The sequence below is a fragment of the Hemitrygon akajei genome, chromosome 8, assembly GCF_048418815.1.
Source record: "Hemitrygon akajei chromosome 8, sHemAka1.3, whole genome shotgun sequence".
In the NCBI taxonomy this organism is placed as follows: Eukaryota; Metazoa; Chordata; class Chondrichthyes; order Myliobatiformes; family Dasyatidae; genus Hemitrygon; species Hemitrygon akajei.
The window spans coordinates 10,032,207-10,052,564 of NC_133131.1; the positions used below are offsets into that span (position 1 = coordinate 10,032,207).

Consider the following 20,358-nt stretch of genomic DNA (forward strand, 5'->3'; position numbering starts at 1 on the left):
ATATGCTTTGGGTTCCTCCCACATCCCAAACGTGGACGATGTGAGGTGATTTGATAGAGGTGTACAAGATGAAAAGAGGCATAGATCGAATGGACAGCCAGGTACATTTCCCCAGGGTGCTACAAGGGGCCATGATTTTTAAGGAGCTTGGAGGAATGTATAGAGGCAATGTCAGAGGTAAGAGTTTTTACATAGAGTGATGAGTGTGTGGAACATTTTCCCAGTGTGGTGGTAGAGCTCGATACATTAGGGACCCTTAGATAGGCAGATGGGTAATAGGATGAGACACGCCTAATGGCCAGATTCTGTCAGGGTCAAATGCAAAGATTGAAGTTCTAAATCGCTATTGTTTCCTTCACAGTTTTGAAGCTAGCACTATCTGAGCAGGATCAGCTGTTGCCACACAAACCTGAATGTCGAGCTCTGGGGGAGAGGGTGAATCTCCCGGTACTGATCCAGAAGGTTGTTCTTCCCTAACCCTCCCCAAAATCTTCAACATCAGCTGCTGCTCCAGTACCACAGAAGACAGTGACCTTACAGCAGTGTTCCCAACCTTTCCTCTGCCGTAGACCGATACCATTAAGCAAGGGGTCTGTTGACTCCAGGTTGCAAACTCCTGCCTTCAAGCAAGGTCAGACCTTGACAGTAAAAGATGAAACATTCTGACTGGATGTATCACTGTCTGGTGTGGAGACGCCGATGCACTGGGCCGTAAGAGCCTGCGGAAGGCCATAGATGGACTCTTGGCCTTGCAGTCTGCCTCGTGATGATAGAAACATAGAAACCCTACAGCACAATACAGGCCCTTCGGCCCACAAAATTGTGCCAAACATGTCCCTACCTTAGAAATTACTAGGCTTACCTATAGCCCTCTATTTTTCTAAGCTCCATGTACCTATCCAAAAGTCTCTTAAAAGACCCTATCGTATCCACCTCCACCACCGTTGCTGGTAGCTCATTCCACGCACTCACCACTCTCTGAGTAAAAAACTTAACCCTGACATCTCCTCTGTACCTACTCCCCAGCACCTTAAACCTATGTCCTCTTGTGGCAACCATTTCAGCCCTGGGAAAAAACCACTGACTATCTACATGATCAATGCCTCTCATAATCTTATACACCTCTATCAGGTCACCTCTCATCCTCCATCACTCCAAGGAGAAAAGGCCGAGTTCACTCAACCTGTTTTCATAAGGCATGCTCCCCAATCCAGGCAACATCCTTGTAAATCTCCTCTGCACCTTTCTATGGCTTCCACATCCTTCCTGTAGTGAGGTGACCAGAACGTACAGTGGAATGAGTCGTTTGAGTCAAACAGATCAGTGAGGATGGTTTTTGGGACAGCCCACAAATATCACCATGCTCTGGCGCCAGCATAGGATGCCCCAAACTCACTACCCTGTACAAACTCGTTCATGTAGGATGCCCCAAACTCACTACCCTGTACAAACTCATTCATGTAGAATGTCCAAAACTCACTACCCTGTACAAACTCGTTCATGTAGAATGTCCAAAACTCACTACCCTGTACAAACTTGTTCATGTAGGATGCCCAAAACTCACTACCCTGTACAAACTCGTTCATGTAGGATGCCCCAAACTCACTACCCTGTACAAACTCGTTCATGTAGAATGTCCAAAACTCACTACCCTGTACAAACTCGTTCATGTAGGATGCCCAAAACTCACTACCCTGTACAAACTCGTTCATGTAGGATGCCCCAAACTCACTACCCTGTACAAACTCGTTCATGTAGGATGCCCCAAACTCACTACCCTGTACAAACTCGTTCATGTAGGATGCCCCAAACTCACTACCCTGTACAAACTCGTTCATGTAGGATGCCCAAAACTCACTACCCTGTACAAACTCGTTCATGTAGAATGTCCAAAACTCACTACCCTGTACAAACTCGTTCATGTAGGATGCCCAAAACTCACTACCCTGTACAAACTCGTTCATGTAGGATGCCCCAAACTCACTACCCTGTACAAACTCGTTCATGTAGGATGCCCCAAACTCACTACCCTGTACAAACTCGTTCATGCAGGATGCCCCAAACTCACTACCCTGTACAAACTCGTTCATGTAGGATGCCCCAAACTCACTACCCTGTACAAACTCGTTCATGTAGAATGTCCAAAACTCACTACCCTGTACAAACTCGTTCATGTAGGATGCCCCAAACTCACTACCCTGTACAAACTCGTTCATGTAGAATGTCCAAAACTCACTACCCTGTACAAACTTGTTCATGTAGGATGCCCAAAACTCACTACCCTGTACAAACTCGTTCATGTAGGATGCCCCAAACTCACTACCCTGTACAAACTCGTTCATGTAGGATGCCCCAAACTCACTACCCTGTACAAACTCATTCATGTAGGATGCCCCAAACTCACTACCCTGTACAAACTCGTTCATGTAGAATGTCCAAAACTCACTACCCTGTACAAACTCGTTCATGTAGGATGCCCAAAACTCACTACCCTGTACAAACTCGTTCATGTAGGATGCCCCAAACTCACTAACCTATACAAACTCGTTCATGTAGGATGCCCCAAACTCACTACCCTGTACAAACTCGTTCATGTAGGATGCCCCAAACTCACTACCCTGTACAAACTCGTTCATGTAGGATGCCCCAAACTCACTACCCTGTACAAACTCGTTCATGTAGGATGCCCAAAACTCACTACCCTGTACAAACTCGTTCATGTAGGATGCCCCAAACTCACTACCCTGTACAAACTCGTTCATGTAGAATGTCCAAAACTCACTACCCTGTACAAACTCGTTCATGTAGAATGTCCAAAACTCACTACCCTGTACAAACTCGTTCATGTAGGATGCCCCAAACTCACTACCCTGTACAAACTCGTTCATGTAGGATGCCCCAAACTCACTACCCTGTACAAACTCGTTCATGTAGAATGTCCAAAACTCACTACCCTGTACAAACTTGTTCATGTAGGATGCCCAAAACTCACTACCCTGTACAAACTCGTTCATGTAGGATGCCCAAAACTCACTACCCTGTACAAACTCGTTCATGTAGAATGTCCAAAACTCACTACCCTGTACAAACTCGTTCATGTAGAATGTCCAAAACTCACTAACCTGTACAAACTCGTTCATGTAGGATGCCCAAAACTCACTACCCTGTACAAACTCGTTCATGTAGAATGTCCAAAACTCACTAACCTGTACAAACTCTTTACAGTGTAAAATGCCCCAAACTCACTAACCTGTACAAACTCCTTCATGTAGAATGCCCCAAACTCACTAACCTATACAAACTCCTTACAGTGTAAAATGCCCCAAACTCACTAACCTGTACAAACTCGTTCATGTAGAATGCCCCAAACTCACTAACCTATACAATCTCCTTACAGTGTAAAATGCCCCAAACTCACTAACCTGTACAAACTCCTTTGCGCAGAATGTCCGAAACTCACTAACCTATACAATCTCCTTACAGTGTAGAATGCCCAAAACTCACTAATCTATACAAACTCCTTACAGCGTAGAATGCCCCAGACTCACTAACCTATACAATCTCCTTCACATAGAATGCCCCAGACTCACTAACCTGTACAAACTCCTTTACATAGAATGCCCCAAACTCACTAACCTATACAATCTCCTTACAGTGTAGAATATGCAAAACTCACTAACCTATACAATCTCCTTACAGTGTAAAATGCCCAAAACTCACTAACCTATACAAACTCCTTCACATAGAATGCCCCAAACTCACTAACCTATACAATCTCCTTACAGTGTAGAATATGCAAAACTCACTAACCTATACAATCTCCTTACAGTGTAAAATGCCCAAAACTCACTAACCCTTACAAACTCCTTCATGGAAGGCGGGCTCTGTCGTGGGCAAAGTACTGGAGAGTTTAACATCGGTAGCTGAGCGAAGGGCGTTGAGTAGGCTACGGTCAATTATGGAAAACTCTGAACATCCTCTACATAGCACCATCCAGAGACAGAGAAGCAGTTTCAGCGACAGGTTACTATCGATGCAATGCTCCTCAGACAGGATGAAGAGGTCAATACTCCCCAATGCCATTAGGCTTTACAATTCAACCGCCAGGACTTAAGAACTTTTAAAAGCTATTATTAATGCTGTTTGAGATAGTGATTTAGATGCATATCATATTTTTTTACTGAGTTAAGTATTGTATGTTATTAGTTTTGCTACAACAAGTGTATGGGACATTGGAAAAAAAGTTGAATTTCCCCATGAGGATGAATAAAGTATCTATCTATCTATCTATTTACAGTGTAAAATGCCCCAAACTCACTAACCTATACAAACTCCTTCACATAGAATGCCCCAAACTCACTGACCTATACAATCTCCTTACAGTGTAAAATGCCCCAAACTCACTAACTTGTACAAACTCCTTACAGTGTAAAATGCCCCAAACTCACTAACTTGTACAAACTCCTTACAGTGTAAAATGCCCCAAACTCACTAACCTATACAAACTCCTTCACATAGAATGCCCCAAACTCACTAATCTATACAATCTCCTTTACATAGAATGCCCAAAACTCACTAACCTATACAATCTCCTTACAGTGTAAAATGCCCCAAACTCACTAACCTGTACAAACTCCTTCATGTAGAATGCCCCAGACTCACTAACCTATACAATCTCCTTCACATAGAATGCCCCAGACTCACTAACCTATACAAACTCCTTACAGTGTAGAATGCCCCAAACTCACTAACCTACACAATCTCCTTACAGCGTAGAATGTCCAAAACTCACTAACCTTATCCCGCTTGTCTTTGGAATGCGGGAGGAAACCAGAGCACTTGGAGGAATCCCACACGGTCATGGGGAGAACGTACAAACTCCTACAGACAGCAGTGTGAATCAAACCCCAATCTTACAGCTGCTGCCACAAAACAACACCTTTCACAGTTACTATCAGTGACAATGAACTTGATTTTGGTTCTGATCACTATTTCATCAAAGAGGTAGCAACCCCCACCCTACGTGTTCTGATTCCAGTAGGAGACTGCGAGACAGGGAAACAGGTTGGAGGAATGGGATGACTAGGATTTCTCTGATGGACAGTAGAGACTCAATGGACCAATTAACCTCCTTCTGTGTCATAAAAACACATCTGTTTCTCAATAAATAAACACAAGAGATTCTGCAGATGCTGGAAATCCAGAGCAACATGGACAAAATCCTCCAAGACGACCACAACCTTGTTGTAGGGTTTGGAGTGACCCGGAGAGCTGTGTTGGCTGGAGTCAGAGCTTCATGCTTTGGCTCTTGAAAGGGCCACCCATGCCAAACAGGTCAAAGGGTAGAGGCCAGACTATGAGTGGTCCACAGGTCCCCCTGGTTCAGGGGTTCAGCTCAGGGCTAACAACCCTGACTGCTCAAACAAAATTGTCATGGAAACAGCAATGAAGACTTCTTCTACATCTGAGTGTGTGATGGTATTCCTGAGTCTCCACCCGGGACGTGTGCGACAGTCACAGTGAAAACCGAGAGGAAGCCGCTGACGAGATGAAGGAAGCTCTGAACATCGTCAGAGATGGAGGACCTTCATTGCTGCCTTGAACACCAGTGGCACAACAGGCGGAAAGCTCACACAAAATGCTGTAAGAACTCAGTAGGTCAGGCAGCATCTACGGAGAGGAATTAAACAGTTCACATTCAGGGCTGAGACCCTACATCAGGACTCAACCAATATCACTAAACCAGGTTGGCCAGTAATTAAATTACAGTTTGAGGACATCTGCTGTGTGCCAGTTAGCAGCTGCATTTTCTACTTTATAACAGTGACTGCTCTTTTGAAGTTCCTTATTAGCTGTCAAGAACTTTGGAACTTTGGGGAAGCCTTGATATAAAATGTCTTTTTTATTGATCTGCATGTCTGGCTCCATCCACTGAAGCCAACATATTTTAAAAATAAATAGTTTCAGAAATATTCTTGTGTTTCCAATCACATGGGTACATTTCTCATTGCTGTTGTCACAGATCACAGACATGAAGTAATTTCTTCCGATGTTTATGTGCAGGCGAAATGGGTGGGGCCGTGTTTTGGAAGTTGCTAACAACAATGAGTGGACCATGGATTCCAGCCTAAGTCTAAGATTGAGGAGGGAGAGATATCGCACAAGCCAAGGTTCTCGTCCTCAGAACAGGGGAGGTCAACGGGAGATTGATTAGGACTGTATAAAATTATCAGAATCAGAATCACATTGCTTATTATCACTGACAAATGCCATGAAATTTATTGTTTCTCAGCAGCAGTGTAGTGCAATACATGACTTATAATAAGAAATATGAAATATATTTTTAAAATACAAATTGAATAAGTAGTGCACAAAGATATCAAAAGTAGTGGGGTAGTGTTCGTGGGTTGGTTCATTGTCCATTCAGAAATCTTATGGTGGAGGGGAAGAAGCTCTTCTTAAAACATTGAGTGTGTGTCTTCAGGCTGCTGCACCTCCTCTCTGATAGTAGTAATGAGAAGAGGGCAGGTCCTGGGTGATGGGGGTCCTACATGACAGATGCCTTCTTTTTAAGTCACTGCCTTTTGCAGGTGCCATCGATGGTGGGGAGGCTAGTGCCCATGAAGGAGCTGGCTGAGTTTGCAATCCTCTGCTGCTTTCTCCGATCCTGTGCAGTGGCCCGGCTCCTCCACAGCACACAGTGATATCATTAAATTTGATCAAGATCAAGATTGGTTTTGAGTGGTGGGGAGTGTCACTAACCAGAGAAATAAAAGTGAAGATAATTAGATTGGGAGACATTTATTTTGTGCAGCTTCATGAAGTGATCTGGAAAGACTAGTAGAAGCAGATTCAATAGTGATGTTCAAAAGGGAATTCTATGCTCAGTCACCACCTTCATTAGGTATAGGAGTGGAATCCGGGGCGGTCTTCTGCTGCCGTAGTCCTTCCGCTTGAAGGTTCAATGTGTCGTGCATTCAGAGATGCTCTTCTGCACACCACTGTTGTAACATGCGGTTATTTGAGTTACTATTGCCTTCCTGTCAGCTTGAACCAGTCTGGCCATTCTCCACTGACTCACTCATTAACAATATGCTTTTGTCCACAGGACTGCCGCTCAGTGGATGTTCTTTTGTTTTTCACACCATTCTCTGTCAACTCTTAGAGACTGTTGTGCGTGAAATTCCCAGGAGATCAGCAGTTTCTGAGATACTCAAACCACCCCATCTGGCACCATCAATTATTCCACAGTCAAAGTCACTTAGATCATATTTCTTCCTCATTCTGATGTTTGATCTGAACAACAACTGAACCTCTCTCTCTCTCCTTCTTGTTTTACGGCGGTTGGCACCCAGCACAACTGAACCTCTTGATCGTATCTTGCTTTTATGCATTGAGTTGTTGCCATATGATTGGCTGATTTGAATTTGCATTAATGAGCAGGTGCACAGGTGTACTTAATAAAGTCGTCACTGAGTGTAAACAGATAAAGGGAACACATTCTACTTATTTTACACAGAAATCAGGAGGGTCTGAAGTCTATTGAAGGGGTCTGTCAAAGAGCCAGCACAGATACAGTGGGTTAAACAGTCTTTCTCTGCACTCTACACCTACCAGGGGGCCTCTGGCACTGAGTCAGAATCTGTGACTCAGAAGGGAAAGGGGGAGAAGAGGAGTATTGTAGTGGTAGGGGATTCCATAGCTATAGGAGCAAATAGGAGATTCTGCAAATGGGAAAGAGACACCCAAATGGTATGTTGCCTCCCCGATGCCAGGGTCAGGGATGTCTGGGACTGGGTCAGTGGCATTCCTGAAGGGAGAGGGCGAACAGCTAGAAGCCATGATCCATATTGGTACCTACGACATGGGTAGGAAATGGGAGGAGGTCCTGAAGAGAGAATATAGGGAGTTTGGTAGAAAGCTGAAAAGCAGGACATCCAGGGGAATAATCTTTAGATTGCTGCCTGTGCCACGTGCCAGTGAGTGGGAAGATGTTGGAGTCCATTATTAAGGATGAGGTTTCATGGTAGTTGGAGGCACCTGATGAAATAGGCCAAGGTCAGCATGTTTTCCTTAAGGAGAAATCTTGCCTGGCAAATCTGTGGGAATTCTTTGAAGAAGCAATAAGCAGGATAGAGAAAGGAGAATTGGTAGATGTTGTGTACTTGGATTTTCTGAAGGCCTTTAACAAGGTGCCACACATGAGACTGCTTAACAAGATTAAAGCCCATGAAGTTAGAAGATTGGCTGACTGGCAGGAGGGAAGTAGAGTAGTCATGAGTAATCATGCACATAGGGAGAAATAATAAAGGTGTAGACTATTTTTTAAATGGAGAAAAAATTCAAAAATCAGAGGTGCAACGAGGCTCATGCAAGAGTACCTAAAAGTTACCTTGCAGGTTGAATCGGTATAAGGAAAGCAAATGGAATGTTAGCATTCATTTCATGAGGACTAGAATATAAAGCAAGGATGCAGAGCTGATGTTTTGCAAGACATTGGTCAGTCCACACTTGGAGTACTGTGAGCAGTTTTGGGCCACTTATCTGAGAAACGATGAGTTGGCATTGGAGAGGATCCAGGCAGGTTAATGAGAATGATTCTGGGAATGAAAAGGGTTAACATATGAGGAGTCTTTGATGGCTCTGGGCCTGTACTCATTGGAGTTCAGAAGAATGAGGGGATTCCATTGAAACCTGTTGAATATTGAAAGGCCTAGATAAAGTGAATGTAGAGAGGATGTTTCCAATAGTTGGCTAGCCTAGGATGAGAGGGCACAATCTCAACATGAAGGGACTTGTGATTAGAACAGAGATGAGTATGAATTTCTTTAGCCAGAGGGTGGTGAATATGTTGAACTCATTGCCACAGATGGGTGTGAAGACTTAATCATTGAGTATATTTAAAGCAGAGGTTGATAGGTTCTTGTTTCGTCAGGGTGCCAAAGGTTACAGGTCAGGAGAATGGGGTTGAGAGGGATAATAAGTCAGCTATGATAGAATAGTGGATCAGGATTGATGGGCTGATTGGCCTAATTCTGCTCCTATGTCTTATGGTCTTGTGGTCAATCATGTGGAAGCAACTCAATGCATAAAAGCATGCAGACGTGATCAAGAGGTTCAGCTGATGTTCAGACCAAACATCTGAATGGGGGAGAAATTGATCTGTGTCCTTGGACCGTGGAATGTTTGTCGGTGCCAGATGGGGAGGTTTGAGTATCTCATAAGCTGCTGATCCCCTGGGATTTCCATGCACTACAGACTCTAGAGTTTACAGAGAATGGTGTGAAAATAATACATCCAGTGAGTGGTGGTTCTGAAGATGTTAATGAGAGAGGTCAGAGGAGAGTGGCCAGACCGGTTCAAGCTGACAGGACGGTGACAGTAACTCAAATAACCACACGGTACAACAGTGGTGTACAAAAGAACATCTCTGAATACACAAGATGTTGAACCTTGAAGTGGATGGCTACAACAACAGAAGACCACAGATGTACCCTCAGTGGTAACTTTATTAGGTACAGAATGTATCTAAAAAAGTGGCCACTGTGTGTATAACTCTTTGAGGCTCTAATGTGTTCTGCAGTGCTTTGGAAAGAAGTCTGAGAACATTGCCAGGGTACATCCAATTAAAACAGAAGCTGTTTTAGTGAGATGGCTGTTGAAAAGAAACTTTCCATACAAGAATTCAGCAACGTTCACTGTTGCCACACCCTTTGAAATCTGTATCCTGCCTCTTAAATCTTGGATTTTCGATCTCTTTAAAATGTCGCCTGAAAACTCTGCTGAGAGCCGCAGTAGCAGCGGGGTGACCGCATGCAACTGCTTCGGCTGCTGCTCATCCTGAGGTGAAATCTCTGGTAAAGCAAGCAATCGAACAGGAAATGTGTATGACACGGGAACCTCACACTCACATACATAACAGCAAGAGACTGCAGGCGAAGCTCCCACAATGAAGTTGCATTGTATGACATAGGAAACTATCTCTTCTGTCACCATCCTTAGACAAATTAAAACACAGTGCTTATTTACATTGTGTGTATTTGTAGCTGTGTATAACTTTGTTGTTAGGACAAGTTTCGCTGCAGTTCTTCTTAATAGTTTCATGTACAAACTAAGTTATTACAATACTTACATTAAATGGAACATAATACATAAAAAATGCAAAAGGTTAATATAATCTCTCGCTTCCTCTTTGAAAAAGAGAGAGAGTGACAGGAAGAGGGATGGACAGAGAGGGTAAAGAGAAGGGGAGGGAGAGAGAATGTGGGAGAGAGGAAGGGAGAGGGTGAGAGGAGGAGAGGGTGGGAGAGGGGAAAGGAGAGAGAGAGAGAGAGAGGTGGGGGGATAGAGAGAAGAGAGAGAGAGAGAGACTGAAAGAGACCAGGAGAGAGAGGGAGGGAGGAGAAAAAGAGTGAAAGAGACCAGGAGAGAGAATGAAAGACAGGGAGAAGGGAGAGAGAAAAAAAAGAGGCAGAGAGAGGAGGAAGAGAATGAAAGAGGCCAGGAGAGACAGAGTATGTGAAAGAGACGAGGAGAGGGAAGGAGAGAGAGTGAGAGAGATAGGGAGAGAGAGGGAAAAGGAGAAAGAGAGGGGGAGGGGAGGGAGAAATATGGAGGGGAGAGAAAGGAACAGTGTGGTGTAGCTTCTAACAGAGAAAGTACTGGATTATTTGAAGAACTGGGTAAGGACCTGTGGTACCATTCACAGAAACCAGTCAGTCTGAATCCCCTGTCTGTGCTATGAATATTTTGCCTTTTATTGATGTAATGAATTAGTATTATATAGAATGTCACCTTATGAATTCAGGTAAAGAAACCGTATGAAGATGGCTGGAACACGGGTGATCGAAAGGTTATTCTAATGACTGTGGGTGACAAAGCCTGGACTAAACTGACACATTCTGGCATCTTGCCTGTTCTTGTCCAATCCTGAAGAAGGGTCTTGGCCCGAAACGTCGACTGTTCATTCATCTCCATAGATGCTGCCTGACTTGCTGAGTTCCTTCAAGATTTTGTGTGTGTGGTGTTCTGGATTTCCATCATCAGCAGAAACTCTTGTGTTTGTGCTAAACTCGAGTAACTCTTTATTATCACAATTAACTGTGTTCCTCAAGGAGAAGAAAAATTCTTGGTGATCTCCCCTCTGGAACATGGATGTGTTTAGTAATAGATGAGAGAACTTAAGTGCTTCTAATCTTGACAGGTATTTTCAACCCACAATGAGGGGCATAGATTGTGTGAATGTACTCAGTCTTTCTCCCAAGGTTGTGGAATCAAGAACTAGAAAGCATATTTTTAAGGTGAGATGGGAGAGATCTGTCAGGCAACACACACACACAAAATGCTGGAGGGACTCAGCTGGCCAGGCAGCATCTATGGAAAAGAGTACAGTCGACGTTTTGGGCCAAGACCCTTCAGGAAAGATTTATTTTACTTTCTTTTTACTTTCTTATTTTGAAATAAAGCAAAGTAAAAGGCCCTCTGTCCCAATGAGCCCGCATTACCCAATTACACTCATGTGACCGATTCACCAACTAACCCACATGCCTTTGGACTGTGGGAGGAAACCATAACTCCTGGAGGAAACCCACACAGTAACGGGGAGAATGTACAAGCTCCTTACAGGTGGTGGCTGAGTTGCTGGCACTGTAATAGTGTAGGAAACAAAAGACAACTTTTTCACCAAGAGCATGATCCCTGTATGGAAAGAGCTGCCAGAAGAAGTGGGTGAGACAGGTACATTAACGATGTTTAAAATACACTTGGACAGGTATGTACAATATTGTCCAAAAATCTTAGGCACATATATAGAGCTAGGGTGCTGAAGATTTTTGCACTGTACTGTAGTCATTTTATGTACTGCTGCAAAAAAACACCAAATTTCTTGGCATATGTGAGTGATGATAAACCTGATTCTGATATGGGTCTCTATTGTGGACTGAGAGTGGGAAGGGGGCAGGGAGAGGGGAATCATGGTTGGGAAAAGGGGAAGGGAGAGGGGAGGGAGTGGGAAGCACCAGAGAGATATTCTGTAACGATCCATAAATAATTGTTTGGAATCAAGTGACCTTGTCTGGCATCTCAGGGTTGGGTGTGTCTGCACCCATGCCACCCCCTGCCCCCTGGCACTCCTTTTCTGCCACCTGTCCCACACCCCTCCCATGAGCTCCATCTTCGCCATTCCCAACATCCTTTGCTCCCGCCAGATTTACAGACTCGCTCTCTGCCCCACGTTGACAAATACAGTACTGTGCAGAAGTCTTAGGCACTTGTGCTATGTACATGTATATCAGACTTTTGCCCAGTTCTGTAGTTAGGAAAAGTTTAGAGGGACATGGACCAAATGCAGCCAAATGAGAATCTTGGTCAGCATGGGCCAGTTGGGCTGAAGGGCCTGTTGCTATGGAGCTATAATCATTCTGTGTCGGAGGTGAGGGGCGACCACGTTGCCTGACACATAATTAAGGTAGCAGAATTGGAGTGCGGGATGAACTGTGAAGCCCCAGAAGGATTCATTGGCTTTAGGAGAGGAGAGAATGTGGTTGGATAGCAAGAAGGAAAAATAATCAAAGCTGCTGACTCATAAATTTTACCGCAGACAGTACATACGTATATTTATAATCACAAGTCATTCTGCAGATGAGGGACAACACTCAAACTGTTGGAGTAACTCAGCGGGTCAGGGAGCATCCATGGAGGGGAATAAACAGTCAACGTTTCAGGCCGGGACCCTTCATCAGGACTGGAGAGGAAGGGGGAGAGGAAGCCAGAATAGGAAGATGGGAGAGAGGGAGGACTACAAGCTGGCGGGCGATAGGTAAAGCCAAGTGAGGGGGATGGCGGGTGTGTGGGGGAGGTGATGATGATGAACCAAGAAGCTGGGAGGTGATAGGTGGAAGAGGTAAAGGGCTGAAGAAGAATGAATCTGATAGGAGAGGAGAGTGGACCATGGGAGAAAGGGGAGGTGAGGAGAAGGGAAAGAGTGAGAGGGGAACCAGAATGGGGAATGGAGAAAGAGAGGAGGCTATAAAAGAGAGAAGAGGGAGAAGAAGAAAAGGAAGGGACATACAGTTACGTACTGTATAATGTATATTGAAATAACATCTGCGAATTTTGGACCTTCTCCAACAGTAAGCTATGACTGGAATTTTCCATGATTTTGATATGCTCTATAAACAGATGGATTCAATTGATTGCCACCTTCTTCTCTCTTCCTGTGTCCAAGTTTCTGGAAATACCACGTGGCTTTAATTGGTGCAGTTTAGCGGCTCCTCTCTTTAATCACACTGTGTTTGTAAGTTCTCTAGTTACATAGACTGTGGATGGTGTGTCTCAGAACAAGAGCAAAGACGAGTCTAGTGTCAGAAACTATGCTGTTCTGAGCCAATGTTAAACACAGAGGCTGTCCCTAAGTTGTAAACCAGACACTTCCCCCGCAGCCAAGAAAGACACAATGAGCCAAACTTCATCCTCCCTGCTGGACGCTAATAACATCTTAATTTACACAGCACCTTCAACACATTAGAACGCCATGAGGCATTTCTCAGAACAGCCTCAGGGTTTATCCTTGGGCTGTGAGCTGCGGAGAGGGTGATAGGGGTTGGCCTTAGCTTTGGAGACCACGAGCGGTTGGTGCATGTAGTGTGGTGGGAAGCTAGAGGGGTGGGGGTTAGAGAAGGGACAGAAAAGGGAAGAGGAATTTGAAAGCAAATTGGGCATAAAAAGGATAGGACTGAGGGAGTGAGTGAGTTTAGAACATAGAACAGTACAGACTCTTTGGGCACTGATGTTGTGGTGACCTTTTAAGGGCTCAACACTGTGTGAAAAAAACTGACCTCTGCCATCCCCCTGTACTTTCCTCCAATTACCTTAGAATTACGGCGTCTCATATTTGCCCTTACTGCCCGGGGCAGCATGGTAGTGTAGCAGTTAGTGTAACACTATTACAGTGCTAGCGACCCTGGTTCAATTTCACCGCTGCCTTCAAAGAGTGCCTCGACATACTGGTGAAAAATAAAGCTAATCTTTAATCTTTAAAATAAAAGATAGCAGACGGGCATCGCTCTAATTCTTATCAGCCCCTCAGTGCTAAACAACTTAATGTGGCTACTACTTCACCATTTCCTCTGGGTGCTCCAGTTTCCTTCCATATTCCAAAGGCGTACGGGCTGGGGTTAGTAAGTGTGCTGCATACTGTGTCGGTGACACTCGTGGGCTGCCCCCAGCACATCCTCCGACTGTATTGGCCATCGATGCAAATGACGCATTTCACTCTATGCTTCGAGGTACGTGTGGTAAGTAAAGCTAATTCTTATCATTTCTGCTGTGCCCCCGCCTTTCCCTTTCTCTTGCCTGATAAGTGAAATATCTGGCATCTTTTTTTTAAACTGCTCATTATGTCACTGGCGTTTAGGGCAGCAATGAAGGTCGTCCATCCCTGGCGGTGTTCAGACCTTCCTTCAGCATGTCAGTCGCTTCCTCGTGGACTTTTACTACCGTCAGTCGTGCAATTCCCGGGTGAAGACTCAGGATTAACCATATAACAATTACAGCACGGAAACAGACCATCTCGGCCCTTCTAGTCTGTGCCGAACGCTTACTCTCACCTAGTCCCACCTACCTGCACTCAGCCCATAACCCTCCATTCCTTTCCTGTCCATATACCTATCCAATTTTTTTTAAATGACAACATCGAACCTGCCTCTACCACTTTGACTGGAAGCTTGTTCCACACAGCTACCACTCTCTGAGTAAAGAAGTTCCCCCTCGTGTTACCCCTAAATTTTTGCCCCTTAACTCTCAACTCATGTCCTCTTGTTTGAATCTCCACTACTCTCAATGGAAAAAGCCTATCCATGTCAACTCTATCTATCCCCCTCATAATTTTAAATACCTCTATCAAGTCCCCCCTCAACCTTCTACACTCCAAAGAATAAAGACCTAACTTGTTCAACCTTTCTCTGTAACTAACCAGGTAACATTCTAGTAAATCTCCTCTGTGCTCTCTCTATTTTGTCAACATCTTTCCTATAATTTGGTGACCAGAACTGTACACAATAACTATCGCACTCCAACGTAGAAGGAATCTTCTTCACTGTTTCCGTAACAATTTTGCTTTACCAGTCAGGGCTGTTGGCCCTGAGCTGAACCCCCAAACCTGGAGGACCGGTGGACCACTCTTAGCCTGGCCTCTACCCTTTGACCTGTTTGGCATGGGTGACCCTACCAAGTGTCAAAGCATGAAGCCCTGACTCCAGCCAACACAGCTCTCCAGATCATTGAGGCACGCAAGCCTCCAAACCCTACGACAAGATTGTGGTCCTGTTGGAGGATCCGGCTTCTAATTGGTACGTAATTAATTTTTCAACACAGCATCATGTTTTACCATGGGGCTCAACATGATGGAACACTAAAATGCTGCTGTAATATTTGGAGATGTCTCCTTCCTCACAGTGTAATATACTTATTGTGAATCCAACAACAGATCAATATGTCACAGTAATGATGGTCTTTATTTATTATCCAGGTCACCTAATGGTGGCCGTCGTTAATTATGCTCGCCTTATCTCTTGCTTTTATTTGCATGGCAGGTTCCTGAAAGTACGAGCTGAAGCAATTACATCGGGGAGAAACAGGGGTGCCAGTAACCAGAGTGAAGTAGCTGTGTATATGCGCCACTAATTGGAATGGTGAAACAGCACAAGGGCTGAGATTCAAGTGTGAATTAGAGCCAGGGATCTCAATGTAAAATCACGCACAGAAAGGGAAAGGAAGATTGGATTAAGAGGGTGTGCAAAGAGGCAGAAGATAAAACTGATGAAAGATATATATAAAACTTACAACAATTATTAGGTGTAGGAAATGGCCTCTACTCTTGGAAGAGCTCATTTTGCAGAGCTGGAGAGGTTCACAGACAATAATTGACAACTTTGGTGATATTAGACTGAAATGTACAAAGGTTCACCTTCTGTGGCAGGTTTTGTTCAGATCTTACTGCACAAGTAATTTCATTCTACTCAGATGTTCGTCAGTAATGAGCCCAGTGATACACTCATTTGCTAAACAGTGGAGGATGACAAGTGCGGAGACCTGCTCTCAACTGTGAATCTGCCTCTCGCTTGATACTGCTGCGCCATTCGAGCATAATTAAACGCAAGCACCATTAGTCTAGTGATATAAAAATAAAATTGCCTCATTATGATAATGGCATGTATCAGCGCACTGACCTTTGAAATGGAGTGCCTGGAAGACGAGCATTACAGTCTGTGGGTCAATGTCCTCCACCACGGCCTGGAGTTTCCCTTTGGTGGCCCTTAAGATGAGTTGGTTGAATTTGGTGACAAGTTGGGGTTCCGAGAAATCCACAGAGCGTGCGTGCGCCCCATAGTACTGTCTTAGCCACTCCTTGAACGTCTTCCTGATCTCCAGACCTTCTCTGACGTAGATGCCAGAGAAATCTTTAAGCGTGTATCCAAAGTCATGTCGGAAGAGCCTGTGGATGAGCTTGTGGAAGACGTTGTGCAGGACCTCGTCACCCGTCCCTGGTCTGGTATTGACAAACTGATCGAAGCCGAGAGCTCGGGAGATCTGCTGCTGGGTCCTGTTACCAGCCCCCACCATGACCATCGCCATCAAACTGGAGAGTCCAAATGGAGAGAAGACCACGTTCTTGTCACTTGACTGGGACTTCAGCAAGGCCCTGTAGAAATTGAAGGCAAAGTCAGTGTTGACCAAAGCCAGTCGTTGGATCCGAGACTTGCCCTTGAATTTTTTACGTATGGAATTTGAAGTTTTACGAGTGGCAAATTGTTCCTTATTTACAAATGCATCCTCAGGAAAGCCAAAGGTATCCTCTTCATCCTCGTAGTCCTCAAGTTCAGTGTAGTCATCCTCCTCTAACTCAGGGACATTGAACTCTCTGGTCAGAGTGTTGCTTTCAATGGGTATCACATGCCCAGTCTCCAGACGAGCAGGAACTGCTATGGTGTTGGTAAAACAGAAGCCACACAGCAGAAACCAAAATGAAAAAAACATAACTATACCTTTTTTAAACATTTATCCTAGTTATCGGCAACCCTATTAGGAAAAGAAGCCAGTAGTTTTTTTTTTGGGAGGGGGGAAGAAACTATGCTTAAGCAGAGAAAGGTAGAGATTGCTCCACTCCGTCCAGCATGAAGCAGAACTGAAAATGCTTCACTTCCCAAATTATCTTGGATTTATTTTTTAAGTAACAGCTGCTGCACCGTATGAGGTGACCCCGTAGGCTAAATAAATCCCAAAGGTTAAACGCAGGCACTGAAGGATACCCCAAACTATGCCAAAACGCTGCGATTAATTAAAATCGGCGTAAGACCTGTCTAGGCACTCTTTTCACAGAATGCTTCCTTGTTTTCAAATGTTTCTAACATTTAGAGCAGGCTTGAATAAACTGCAGCTCTCTTTTTTTCCATCGCTAACCATTTCCATGTGTGGGGCGTAGTTACTGTGCCTAAAACAAAGAAAACAGAGGCCAAATACTTTGGCACGGTTTTGACAGTCTCTTTAGAACAAATTTTACAGAATAATTTTCAGAGAGAGAGTCCCATTGGTATCTTTAGTCAACTGTATCGGTTGTGAAGTACTTTATGATGACCTGTGATTCATACAGTGCAAGACTTTTAAATGTTTCAACAGAAGGCTGTGAAAGTCACATCGAATAGCCCGCACAGTCTGTTAACAATCGTCCACCCAAGATTAAAAAGCCAGGCTGCTGTGTGGTATCAGATGTTCCAGACTTCCTGAGGGCAAGAAAATTGGTCAAGTCGTGTATTCAGAGGGAGAGCGATTCCAAGCGACTTCTGCACATTAACAGGAGCCGCCCCTGTTCCAGATCCTTAATCAGTCAGGAATAAAATTAAGAAGATTCTGATTATAAGCAAGAGCTGTATTTATCACATGTACATCGAAACCTACAAATGTGTCGTTTGCAACAAGTCGTCAAGGTGGCTATGCTTTCACTGCCACGCGTAAAGTGCCCACAGTCACTAACCCTAACCTGCTGCAGGGTCTCGCGCCAAAATGTTGACTCTTTACTCTTTACCACAGAGGCTGCCTGACCTGCCGAGCTCCTCCAGCACTTTGTGTGTGTTGCTCAGGTTTCCAGCACCTGCAGATTTTCTCATTTTTACGATTGAACCCGAACCATATGTCTTTGGAATGTGGGAGGAAAGGGGGCACCCAGAGCAGCTCCAAGCAGCTACAGGGAGAATGTAAAGACTCCTTACAGACAGTGGCTGCAACTGAGCCTCAATCACTGAAGTTTTACGCTAGCCACTACGCTACCTTCAATGTCATAAGATGGTTTATACAGTGTGGGCTTTGTCATCTACAGCACAGAAACAGGCCACTCTGCCCATCAAGTTTATGATGGAATTTTTATTTATTTAGAGATACAGTGCGATAATGGTCCCTCCCAGCCCAATGAACCCACACTGTCCAATTACACCCATGTGACCAACTAACCTCTAACCTGAACATCTTTGGAAACCAGAATATCCGTAGGAAACCCACGCGGTTTCAGCAAGAACCTTCAAACTCCTTACAGACTGTGGCAGGAACTGAATCTGGGTCGCTGATGCTGTAGTAGTGTTACCCTGACCACGGCAGGTCACGCTCCCCGTGGCCCCGACGGCATTCACCACCTCCTCACTTTGTCTGTCCAGGAGGGGAGGAGGCTGGTTTCTGTGACGTGCGGAGCTGTGTCCACAACTCTCTGCAGTTGTGTGCAGAGCAGCTGACCTCAAAATAATCTTGCCCCTTATTGGTTACCCGCACTGTCAAGTCAAGTCAGGTCAAGTCACTTTTATTGTCATTTCGACCATAACTGCTATGTACAGTACACAGTAAAAATGAGACAACGTTTTTCAGGACCATGGTGTTACATGACACAGTACAAAAACTAGACTGAACTACGTAAAAAAACAACACAGAGAGAAAAAACAACTACACTAGACTACAGACCTACCCAGAACTGCATAAAGTGCACAAAACAGTGCAGGCATTACAATAAATAATAAACTGGACAATAGGGCAGTAACAATACTGCACTTTCTCCGTAACTGTTACACTTTACTCTACATTCCATTATTGATTTGGCTCAGTGCACAATTTGAATGCATTGATCCGTAGGAACAGTAGGCAAGACCAGTTTTTCACCGTATCTTAGTACAATTATAAGCCAATATTCCAATTTACACTCCAGTAATAGATGTATGAGTGTACAGGCCCACATTCCACACTCACATAGAAACATAGAAAATAGGTGCAGGAGTAGGCCATTCAGCCCTTCGAGCCTGCACCGCCATTCAGTATGATCATGGCTGATCATCCAACTCAGAACCCTGTACCTGCTTTCTCTCCATACCCCCTGATCCCTTTAGCCACAAGGGCCATATCTAACTTCCTCTTAAATATAGCCAATGAACCGGCCTCAACTGTTTCCTGTGGCAGAGAATTCCACAGATTCACCACTCTCTGTGTGAAGAAGTTTCTCCTCATCTCGGTCCTAAAAGGTTTCCCCTTTATCCTTAAACTGTGACCCCTCATTCTGGACTTCCCCAACATCAGAAACAATCTTCCTGCAATTAGCCTGTCCAATCCCTTTAGAATTTTATACGTTTCAATAAGATTCCCCCTCAATCTTCTAAATTCCAGTGAGTATAGGCCTAGTCGATCCAGTCTTTCTTCATATGAAAGTCCTGCCATCCCAGGAATCAATCTGGTGAACCTTCTCTGTACTCCCTCTATGGCAAGAATGTCTTTCCTCAGATTAGGGAACCAAAACTGCACACAATATTCTAGATGTGGTCTCACCAAGGCCTTATACAACTGCAGTAGAACCTCCTACTCCTGCTCCTGTACTCAAATCCTTTTGCTATGAATGCCAACATACCATTTGCCTTTTTCACCGCCTGCTGTACCTGCATGCCCACCTTCAATGACTGGTGTACAATGACACCCAGGTCTCGTTGCACCTCCCCTTTTCCTAATCGGCCACCGTTCAGATAATAATCTGTTTTCCTGTTCCTGCAACCAAAGTGGATAACCTCACATTTATCCACATTAAATTGCATCTGCCATGAATTTGCCCACTCACCTAACCTATCCAAGTCACCCTGCATCCTCTTAGCATTTTCCTCACAGCTAACACTGCCGCCCAGCTTCGTGTCATCCGCAAACTTGGAGACGCTGCATTTAATTCCCTCGTCTAAATCATTAATGTATATTGTAAACAACTGGAGTCCCAGCACTGAGCCTTGCGGTACCCCACTAGTCACTGCCTGCCATTCTGAAAAGGTCCCGTTTACTCCCACTCTTTGC

The 20,358-nt window shown here is 44.5% G+C and overlaps 1 protein-coding gene across 1 annotated transcript in view; it reads right to left on the reverse strand.

Moving 5' to 3' along the window:
* Positions 1–17,407, reverse strand: part of LOC140731619 (heparin cofactor 2-like) — a 53,708-nt gene extending 36,301 nt beyond the window's left edge. Inside the window, exon 1 of the mRNA XM_073053186.1 lies at positions 16,227–17,407. Coding sequence (XP_072909287.1) covers positions 16,227–17,055 — 829 coding nt within the window. The 5' untranslated portion in view covers positions 17,056–17,407. The remainder of the gene's footprint in view (positions 1–16,226) is intronic.
* Positions 17,408–20,358: the final 2,951 nt, after the last annotated feature.